Source organism: Trachymyrmex septentrionalis, unplaced genomic scaffold, assembly GCF_001594115.1.
Source record: "Trachymyrmex septentrionalis isolate Tsep2-gDNA-1 unplaced genomic scaffold, Tsep1.0 scaffold19, whole genome shotgun sequence".
Taxonomy (NCBI): Eukaryota; Metazoa; Arthropoda; class Insecta; order Hymenoptera; family Formicidae; genus Trachymyrmex; species Trachymyrmex septentrionalis.
In genome coordinates, this window is record NW_017305071.1 from 4357159 (window position 1) to 4369204 (window position 12046).

At 36.3% G+C, this 12046-nt stretch overlaps 1 protein-coding gene across 1 annotated transcript; it reads right to left on the minus strand.

Annotated features, from left to right (window-relative positions):
• Positions 1-1412: 1412 nt before the first annotated feature.
• Positions 1413-11970, minus strand: LOC108747035 (BUB3-interacting and GLEBS motif-containing protein ZNF207-like). The gene is made up of 6 exons (XM_018484263.1): positions 11615-11970; positions 10229-10355; positions 9752-10152; positions 8230-8590; positions 6930-7398; positions 1413-1784 (listed from the first exon to the last, which is right to left on the minus strand). Exons 1-6 carry the CDS (start codon positions 11653-11655, stop codon positions 1672-1674), a joined length of 1512 nt encoding a protein of 503 aa, XP_018339765.1. The 5' UTR covers positions 11656-11970; the 3' UTR covers positions 1413-1671.
• Between the last annotated feature and the right edge of the window lie 76 nt (positions 11971-12046).

The window sequence follows — 12046 nt, forward strand, 5'->3', positions numbered from 1 at the left end:
TCATCTCGAGTTCTACTTCGTCAAGTGAATAATCATCCAGCTGCAGCGTGAAGCGCCACCTTATTCGCGATCGCGCCTCTCCAAGAGGACACTGCAGGTGCATGGAGGCTGAGGGAATAGCGCGTGATGGAAACGGTCTGATGCGCGAAAGAGGAAAATTTCTTTAAGAGGGAAAAGCACGTCATTTCGTCATTGTTAAAGGTACAATCACTTCCCGAACAACTGCGGGGTCAATCATCAATTTTACGAAAGTAAATGTGAGTCAGATTTTTCAATGATAGAACTGGTTCTCACGTATTTAATTAAAAGATCTAAAAATTTCATGACCAATATGCAATAATCATTATTATATGTGTGACAATGTTTCTCTAAAGGAATTTTATATTTCTCCTTTGACAATTGTATTGTATTAAACTTCTCTATTAATCTCTCGTTTCAAGATTAACATTTTGTATAATATAATACCGTGTGCATTATTTATACAACCATATTTAGAAAGTCTATACTTATGAAGTATTCGAGAAAAAATATCAGATCAGAATTACTAATGACTCAATGGCATATAAAGAAAGACTTAGTCTTGTCATTGAAAATTTCAACAGCGTCACAATTACCTTACGCTTATAACTGGAGGATTCGTTACAGAAGTAAAGCGATCCGTAATTTATAAGGCCTGTTTTAAACGCAATTTTTATTTAGATTGGTCCCATAAACTACGGGACTCGCGCAACTTTCCATACCGAATCCTTAGATCCTTCTGATTGACCCTTCTCGTACCAAGAGGATGTCTTTTGCGCGCCGCGTTGTCTTCATCGTGATAAGAATAAGAAACGCAATCTCGACGGACATACCAGTAGATACATTGGTTGTCCGATGCATAGAAAGATTGCGAGATAAGTCGATAAACAGATAGTTCGCACTGGCATTTCCGCGCAGGACGAACGACGATATTACAGAACGATTATTTTGACTTTATTCCGTAGAAAAGGCGATAAAACTTGCTTGAGTTTAGCTCACCTGGCACACGATTAACGTAGCATGGGTGCGCGCATACCCATACACACATACACACACTTGCAGTCGACAAGAACGATATTAACGTTTCGTGACCGCTGCATTATTTCATAAAGTAGCAGTAAAGAACGAAGGAAATGAAAAAGTTGACCGTTTCCAGCGCGCACCCGATTTTTTTGAAGGAACTCTTTCAGATGTCGATGGCGTTATGTGAGTGCGTGTGTCTCTTTCTCTCATCCATTCTCTCTCTTTTTCTCTGCTCTCACACACACACATACATGCATACATATACACACACGCACATCATACACACACACATACACACACGCACGCACGCACGCGCGTACACACACACACACACACACATCTCTCGCTCTTTCTCTTTCATTCAGTTTTTCCGTCTTTCAACAATATTATTAAAAAAAAAAGAAAAAAAAAAGAAAAAAACAGATCTTGTGAGAGAGAATTGACGGGAAACAAATTCTACCATGTAGATTATCTTCCGCTTCATTCTTTCTCTTTTTCTTTCTATTAGTTCTCCTCCTTCTTTCGTTTGTGTATGTCTCTTCCTCGATCGGGTCCGGACCCCGAAAATTAGGGGCGGGCCCACAGCACGAAGTGCAGCGGCGGAGGATTGGGCCCGTCCATGGGGGGCGATCATCTGAAGCGCGGATGCATCATCGGCGTCAGCATCGGTCCAGGAAAGCCCATCGGCGCGGCGGCGAAGGCCGGATGCATCGCAGCACCCGGAGGTAGAGCCCCTATCATGCCTGCAAAGCAACGCAGCGGAAGATTAGTACGACCCGCGATTGAATATCGCGGGGGGGGGCAAAGAAAACAGTACGTTGCCCACGTGCGGCATACACGTGCTTTTGATTACTCGAGCCTGAACGAGACGACGTCTTGTTCGCCGGATCCTATAATAGGATCTTTCTCTCTTTCTCTTACTCTTTTTTTAATTGGGAATTGGAATCCCCAGGTATACTTACGTCGCGACTGTTCACGTTACGTTAAGATAATTATGGGTCCTGTGTGTTGCATTAATATATAGTTTCAATTTATTTTTTAATGTATTTTTTTTCTAACAGTTTCTGTTACTATGTCAAATATCGTGCTCGTTTTTGGAGGACTACGTGATCTTCAGCGCAAAATAAGTCACAGAATCATATTCGGCGAATCATATAAGTAAAATTTAAAATATATTTCAATAAATATAAACTTCCTAAATAATTAGGTTTAAGAAATACAAATATACGATTAAAAAATGAAATTTTTTTAAATAAAAATTCATTTTGTGATAAAGCTTAAATTTTTCCAAAATTTATATACTCTTTTAATTATTAATATTATAAATTTAATCGCTATTATTTAGCTATTAAATTAAATTGAGATTTACAATTAGTGCATCTAATTATGTTTTTCTGATTTAATCGTGTAATAGCTTTCAAATTCAAAGCCACAATTCAGACCCATGTTCCGCTGAAAAGGAAGTTGCCTGACAGCCGAATTGCATCGAGAGAAATACGTATTAGGATATATCCGCGAAATTTCAATTCAGTTAATTTCTGATCGTTCAGAATGTGCTTTTTCGAGCAATCAGAATCTCTGATTGCCAAGATAAGCGTTAGCCGGCCGAGTGTGACGCCATGTGTTCGACTTTCAAGAGAAGCGCGCTTCTTCGCAACAAGAGCTCCTGTTTCTTCGGGTAAAGTCCAAAGAACTATGTCACCCGATTAATCCGTTCTCAGTAGCTCACGAACTACGTTCTACCCCAGCAATCGCTGGTCAATACGAATCGCCAAACTAGATATGCGTATACGATAGGTACATAATGTACGTAGAACTCAGCTCAGCATGCAGTGCGCCGCATACGCAATACAAATCACAAACAAAACTGACAAGAAGGTGGTACCACACAGAGAAAATTTCACACCATACAAGGAACGAATCTCACTCGGGGGGAAGACGCAACATCGGTTTGATATTGCAAACTGTATTACGGAAGCTCGCGGAGATCGTTCAGCTGTCAGCCGACTTCTTCCAACAAGGACATCGCCGCCAAAAACGTGCTTAGTCACTCAGAAATCCTCGACATGTCTACATTGCTCTTTTTTCATAACAATCGAGCAACATAAAATAACTGATTTAAAATTCTCGGAAGCATCATCTCAACGCGAGAAAAATTAAATTTTTTTCTACTTGCACGATTTTCTTCTTATTTTTTATTTATTTTATACGTTTTTGTTACATTTATTTAGCAATACTTGGTGAGTACCGCGTGGTATAATAAAGAGAAAAATCGTGTTAATCGAACGGACCCTCGATTGAATGCAAAAGTGAAGTAGGTAACGTGAAGTCGTTTACTTACTGTTGCTCAGCTCAATTTATCTAAAATCTTTCATTGTGTAACACAAAAGCTAGGCTATGGTGTGAGGGAGATACATTACGTTCGTTCTCGTTGCTAGTTTTTTTACTTTTCATGAGAAAAAAATTTAAAAAATAAAATAAAGTGCACCGGCGAGCACGTGATAACATTCTATCCTTTCCCTCTTCGCGATATTTCATTTTGCTATTATCGTATATAATTTTTACAATACATTCCAAATTTCACGAGTCACTTATCATGGATTTTTCGAATTTTTATTTAAATCGATTTTTTTAAAGTAAAGATCTTTGTAAGTTTTATAACTTTAAACATCAGATATCTCGATAATTTTCAAATCTCAAATCTGTTAAAGAAATCTAAAAAAAAAAATCGAAAAAAAAATTCAAATTAAAGAATAAAGATTTTACTTAAACCTCGAAACTTCGAAATAAGTTCCATTGTTTAAATATTTTTAAGTTCCACTTTATTTAAATCTCAAAAGTTCAATTTTGCAATCTTATCCAGAATTTAAGGATTATAAATTCCTTTAAATTATCATTAAATTTTAAAAAATGGAGATATATTAAATATTATAGAGATTTTCCTTGTATTTTTTGCCTCAAAATATGACACTGCTCAATAGTCAACCACTATAGTGGCTTTCTTGTAAAGGTTAAAAAAGTGATTTAAATTAATCAAAGAATCCATCGATAAAAAAGTGATTCGGTAAATCCGCTATATATCATATAGCGGATGTGTGATAAAACGAATGATTTATCGCAATGATTACTTATCAAATATGAAGAAGGAAGGGATACATTGACAGAAAAATAATTATCGTTTGTAATTATAATTTGTTTCTTTGGAACGACAACTTCGAACGACTGTCAGTACCGTGCCCAAGGAAGCAGTTTCTCCACTACTATATCACAACACCAGGATTCCAAGCTATATATAATATATAAGTAATACTGAAGAGACAAGATGGTAACACGGCTGTTGGCGAGGTAAATAATGGCGTATGTGAGTCGTAAGAAGAGTAATATGGTTAAATCGAGAGAGTGTGAATAAAGAAGCTGAGAGAACGGAACGGAAAGGAAACAAAGAAATCATACATGAAAGAGATATATAAAAATTGTAATGGCCGAGCGGCCGGAGAGTTTCTCTTCGTCTTTCGCGTACTAAACTGCACAAGGAACTGTATTAGGAATTGTACAAAAATCAAACTATCGCACAAAATAATAAAAAAAAAATGTATATAACTGTGAAATCGTAAATCGAAAGACAAGTGTCACAATATATGCCGACAAAAATATCTAATATTAATTTAGAAACGTGATATGATAGATATGTATCAGTGAACAATCGATTGAAAAAAAATCTGTTGAATAATTTAACGTTGTAACTTTGAAAAACAGAGACAATTCATATATAAAATTATTTCTAAAGATAAAATCCCCAGAAATTAATAATTCAATTAAATAATTATTGAAATTCTATATCAAGTAATATTTAAATGATAAAATGATTATTTTAATTTGTAAGTGTAATGTATAACTATTGTATAACAAGAATTGCATAACAATGGATTTAGTAATATTGTACGATCTTAGCGAATAAAAATTTCCTGATTAATAATTCAATTAAGATTAAATGCAATTAAGATTGACGCTTATTGTTCTATCCCAATTATTTCTATTATTTATATATAACTATATTAATATATTCTACATATTCATTAATCATACATAATAATTCCAGTATCAGATTTAGATTTTAATCGACGTACTCTCTAAATTCTTTGAAGTGGAATCTCACTCTAAAGAGTGAACATTGAATCAATCTTGGAGAAGAGCTCAAGTTTCAATCTTTAAGAATGAGATTTCACTCTTCAAAGTGAGATTCATCTTAAGTTTTAGAGAGTAACGAATAATTATTTTGATCAATATGTAAACGATCGTTCAGCGATACAGCTACTCTCTACATTTTTCGACTTTTTTTTTATAGACTTTCGTTATTGTAATCTGTGGTGAGTATTCTCGGAAAAACAAACTTATTCAAAATGTGGCAATCGGTTAAAGAAATTGGAGTTAAGATGGAAGAAGGAACGTGTCGTTGGCCGCTCGACCCACCTGCTCAGTGATAAAATATTACGAATATACAGAAATATATACACGGTGACTCATAAAAGCTGCTCGAACAGTTTCCTACACCGTCATTCTGAGTTTTCAGGAGTCACTATATATATATTATGTATATACGCATACATGTAGGTGTATTAATGACAATGATGACAAGATTAATCAACAATATATAAGAATAATAAATATAACAAGATATATATAGATATATATATGTATATATAGATATAGGCCATGTCACCGCATGCTAATTGCTAAGGACCAACCTTGTAGCGCTTGTATTGTAAAACACGGTTTTAGTAACCAGACTGGGTTCGTTCGACACTCATCGAGGAGTGACCGGGCGCCCTGCAAACGCACCGTTAAAACGTATAAACGAACAAGGACTACAAGACGCTGTGTCGTCGAGATTCTGTGGCGTATCATTCGGTTGAGAATCTTGATCTCTATAGTCTCTATCTGAATAATCATGATATTCTTCCCGCCTCGCATTCTCTCTCTTTGCCATCATGATATACACAATTGCAATTTCGTCGTCTATTTTTTCTGACCCCTTCCCCCCTGTCAAGTCTGTTTCTTGTTTATCTATCTCAACGGTCTCATTGTCTTTTTGCAAAGAATAAAAATGACTGTTGTCATAAATACAATAGTGCAAATTGCAGTGCAATGTGCAATCGAGTTAAACTAAAGTAAGATCAAATTATTGTTCGATTAATATCCAGCATTTCCTCTTTTTTGTTTGTAGATAGAAAAAACCTTTCCCGGTTTATTGACCGAGTAGGACTGGCTAAAGGTGATATATGAAGGTTGTGTTGACAAAGTATATAAATATAATATCGCATTTCCGATGGCATTTATCAATCACTATCTAAAAAATATCTACTTAATTCAACATATCACGCGAGACATTTAAGGCTTTAAATTTTTGATAATTAATGATACTGAATCATTAAATATATAAACATTCCATCGGAAATGTTCTTTCGCACTCTAAAACAACATAGTAATTGATTTTGTTAAATTACAGGTATGATATCCTTGAAGCAAGAAAAGTTCAAGAGGACATTCCTGGAAAGATAAGTTTCGAGATGGGAAAAATAGGGTAATTCAATACATTTTATTCGAAACTTTACGTGTGATAAAAAAAGAAAAAAGAAAACTTAACTGCGATTTGTTCTTATGCATCAATTAACGTTACTGTCTTCAACAACTGGTAAGGGGGGAGGGGCGGGGGTAATTGAAAAAAATTCGACAAAAAGTATCAAGAAGGAAATTTCCAAATTTTAACAACGAGAGGGAACAAAAAATATAGCAAGGCAGCTCTGTCGAGTACGCGAGGGCGAGGGGGGGGGAGGTTAAAAAGGCGGCGAGTAGAGTTTTTCATAAAGCTCAAACCCGCAGACACTTACCTGGTGGCAGGCCCATGGGGGGCGGTCGCATCATGTTACCTCCATGAATGAGAGCAGGCGCGGCTAGAGTCATGGTGGGTCGCATTAAGGGAGCCATCAACGCAACTGAGCTGACAGGCATTGGTGCGGCCGAGGCTGGTACCATGACCGCCTGCGGTGGTCGCGGGAACCTTTGTTGCTGTTGCTGCAGGGCATTCAGCGCCGCCGCCTGTTGCTGCCGCTGTTGCTGATCTGCCTGAAACGCGGCCACCGCCACGTTTGCAGCCGCTTGCTGTTGCTGTTGCGCCTGCTGTTGTTGCTGCTGCTGTTGCTGCACTGCTTGCTGTTGTTGCGCTGCTGCTTGTTGCATGGCGGCGACTTGTTGCTGCTGCTGGCTTACCGCCGTTACCACTGCCTCTGATTGTGCCGATCGTCCAGATTCATCAGTTTGTCGACGTTGATACTTTGGCAGCCTTGCTCTAATTTCCTCCTGAAAAACAAGTTCTTTGTTTAAATATAAATAAGCGAAGGTCACACATTCGGTCGAAGCTGTTCTTGGTACCTAATCATGTGGATGTGTTCAAGCTGGCAAAGTAACTAGCCTACCCGCCAAGCGAATAAATGATTCAGATTCTTACTTATACATAGATCCAGTTAATCATATTCAATCGCTTGGCAAGCAGGCAAGCTGCTTTGTCAGACTTAAATACAGACAATATTTTAAAATAAATTTTCAATTCAAGCAAATTCTTTATTTAAAATTTATTTTGTTTTAGTAATTTCCATTATTCAAAGGAACTTTTTTCAGAATCAAAAATTTATTTTTAAAATTAATAGTTTTATTTAATATACTATTACCCACATATGTAAATTCTGTATCTACAGTGCTCATAATTGAAGGGCTGGATTCTACAAAGAGATATGCGTGGATTTCGCGGATATAAATATTGTCCACAGAGCTAATTTTGGACATCGCTCTAATTCCAATTACATAGTACATCTTTTTCATGTTTAAACCAAATTTGTAAACTGTTTTTGTTTTCAAATAATAAACGAAAAAATTAATTTGTAAAATAAAAAAATTTCAATAGATTTTTGTGTTCAACTCGCCATATCTCAGCCAAATATGAATATTTTTCTTTAAAAGTTTTACAGAATAAACTTCAAAATGACCCTGCGGACAATACTTACCCCGCGAAATCCATACATATCCCCTTATAGAAACCAGCCTCCCAATTCAAAGATCAAAAATAGAAGAGATATTTAAAAATAGAACAGATTATCAGAAACGAAAGTTGAAGAATAAAAATTAGAAACTTACTAGACTGAGATCTTCCGGAGGGTGAATGATTTTACTGGCGGCCCCAGTGGTCGCAATAAGAGTCACCTTTTGATCACTATTGGCGAGGCTATTGCCAGTTGCACCAATGGAATCACCGGCGCTACTGTAAGCAGGGAATGTCGGCTTTACTGGACCTATTGAACCGCCACCGCTAGCTATCGATGTGATCGGTTTAAAGTCTGTGCCGAGAGGTGCGGATCCGGTTACCGACGCTGCTGTCGATGCTGCTGTCGAGACGGCTACAGCAGCACTTGGGAACAAAGGACGTGCCGGCGGGATCGATGCACCCGAAACTGGCGGCTGCATACCGGAAGGCATGCCTGACATACCCGGCATCATGCTAGAAAAAAAATATACGAAATGAGGCTCGAAAGAATCTATCAGTAAAAAATATAAAAAAAAGCTTATCAGAATCAACAGCAGCTGTTCGGATGCATAGAAAACAATTTTTTTATTCTCGTGTAAATGTAAAAACGAAATAAATAAACGTTTCGACCCTTCAATCTGGGTCTTTATCAATATAAAATATAAATCTAAATTATATGAGTAACCTTATCTAAAAGTATAACTACAATTAGTATCATGCAAATTTCAAGGTGGTCCAGACAATTTAGCTCGTTCTTCTTTTATCCAATGCCAATTTACTATGTAATGAATAGGCATATAAGAGGATTAATAATCTTAGGGGGTTCATTAGGGATCATAAACACGTTCGTTCCAAACTATCTCATACAGACGTTGTATATATAATAAAATTGATTGCCAAGATTGTGAAGCATCGTATGTGGGTCAAACAGGTGAATGTACATGCATAAATGAACATAGAAATCACATAAATTGGAACACTACACATTCCATAATAACAAAACACAGAATTAACCATCAGCATGAATTTGATTGGGAAAATGTCAAGATATTAGACGAAGAAAGGTTGCTTAATAAAAGATTGATTTCGGAAATGATTCATATAAAGTAACAAAAACAGAGTGTGAATTTATAGAATGATACTTGTTTGCGGAATTGTGACGTTACTTTTTCCCCCTTTGTTCTTATTTTTATTTTTACTTCAATAACTATATGATTTTATTATTTTGTTCTCACTGTCCATACCACGAGACTTTTACGTCGAGTCGTGAGAAACATTTACATATAAGTTAATAAAATTAAAATTCAGATAAATGATTTAAATAATTCTCTAATTTTTCGGTTTTTTTTTAATGACTACATAGTAAATCTGACATTTTGAGCGATGTGACTTTATCTATTGACACAGTGTATACGACACTGTTTTTATTTTATGTAAGTTTTTATAATATTATTATATAATTTCAATATTTATGATAATCACTTGGCTATTCATTACATAGCAAATTGACATTTGGATAAAAGAACAAGCTAAATTTTTGGGATCATAATTAAAAACAAATAAAGAAATTGAAAATTGAAAAATGAATTTGATATGAAAATATTTGATATAATATTACAATTGAGAAATACATACCCTGGACCCATAAACGGAGGTCCTACATGGCCCATTGGCATCATGGGATGCATAGGAGGCATACCAGGATGTGGCGGCATACCAGGATGTGGTGCCATACCTGGATGCGGTGCCATACCAGGTAACGGTGGCATACCTGGTTGCGGTGGCATCCCGGGTAGACCAGTCGCCATGCCAGGCATTGCACCTGGCGCAGAACCTAACAGACCCTCAGGTTTCGGTTTTTTCTGTACTGGCTCATCTTCGCCGGATGATGGCGAGCCAGGTCTACCACCGTTTCGTTGTCTCTCATGTTCTTTTGCATCATTTGGTGGTATACCCTCCATTCCATAAATCTCTATCTCAATATTGCTACGATTTGGCAATGAATTGGGTACCTTATCTATCGCTTCTTTGTGAACCTATGAAAACGAGTGTCATGTTAATCTTAAAATACTGTCAAGCAATAAGACCTAAGATAATAAGGATCTTATTTACCTGCATACAGTGTATGCTAAGTCCTGGTCCAGTATACAATTTCTTGTGACAGATATGACATTTAAAGTGCTTTGCTTTCTGATGTTGAATGAGGATTTTCTCATCCTCGAATTCACGATTGCAATACCTTTTGAAATACAGTGTTAAGGAAATTTATAGAATAAGATTTAAATAATAGTTAGTTTTATAACTCTTTAAAACTTTTAGAATAAAATTTGCTGCTGTTTTCTAGCTCAATTTTCACTCTTTAGAGTGAGATTCCAATTCAAAGAATTTAGAGTATATATTCAGTCAAGTCTTGTTAGATATGTAATATACTATAAATAACAAACCTAAAATTCATATAATTTGCAAAAAAAAAAAATTAAAAAAAACATAAAAAAAGTAGAAAAAGTTTATCTCTTAAAATTAGACATTTTCGAAATTATCTTTCATTTTCAAAATTAAAATTTTGCTTGAAAATTTTTCAGCAACTCAAAAAAATGTATTATTATTTAATCCTAATTGGAAATTATTACAAGTAAAATCTTTCTTTTAAGTTTTCATGTTCCAAAATTTATGCAAGTAAATAAACTTTTAAAATTCAATCTTTGTTAATTTTTATAACGTCACAAAACAAATTCTAAATATTTCTTAGTTTATTTACATGAAAACTTACCGTTCAATTTATAAATTTAACACCATTCAAACAAGTACTTACAAAGCAACATCTTTTGACTTCTACTTATCAGAAAGCATTCAGATTACTCGTGATTTCACAAAATAAAATTTAGATTTTCTTCAATTCATTCTTTAAGGAAGGTCTATATTTAATTCATAGGTTACAGCATTCAAACATTTTTACAAGTCATTGAAAAGATCAGGAGAGTATATTTTCAATTGCTCCACATAAAAACAGCCAGCAAAGTGAAAAGAAAAAAAACTTAGAGGAAACTTAAGCGGAAGAATAGCGAAACTAAGATAATACAAAGATTGCTCCTATTTTTGTGGGATAAGAAACATCGATCCGATTCCGCGTGGAAGGTTTCTCGGTCGCGTTACATCATCGTGCAACGCGTCGCGTGAACGCGAAGACAGTGGAAACAGCTGCGCTCTCTCATGTATAAGTATATACAAGAGATGTCGCATGTCGCGGTGTGACGCGAGGAAATCGCGTATCGATTTCCCCGCCTTCCGCGGAACCCACACCGTCGATTCCTCGAGCTTCTTCAATGTAATGGAGGGGTAGATCGACACCCACTGTATAAATCACCGGCTAATTGCGATAGTTCCTCGCTATGAGATCGCACAACTAACGTCGTGCTCCAAAAATTATGGTTACGTAAAAGCGACCGTTGCAGGTCGTCGTCGTTGCCGTCGCAATCTTCGAGGAAACAAAAAGGATACCAGCACCAAGGTCTTGACTGCTTCTTCTTCTTGCGGCCCATCTTCCCGCCGGATTAACGGAAACTTGTCGCTATTAACGGTGACTCACTTTTGTAAAACGATCCTCAATTCGACGTACAATTTGCAAATATACGCGGCTCAAGAAGCGCAGGAATTCTCGGCGATCGTAACACCACACACGCACACACGCGAAAACCGATAATACAAAATGGCCGTCGTATCTTTTCCGCGGACCGACACGACGCCGGAAGTGGCCAACGTGGCGCGCCTCAAGATTCTACGGACTAGGGAACTATTTGACGATAAGATTTCCTAGGGATGGCGCATATTTACAAATTACAAGTGGATAAAGTGGATCACGGGAAAATTAAAAGTGATTATGCTATTCTCAATTATGGATATACATGTTGTGTATATATATATATATATATA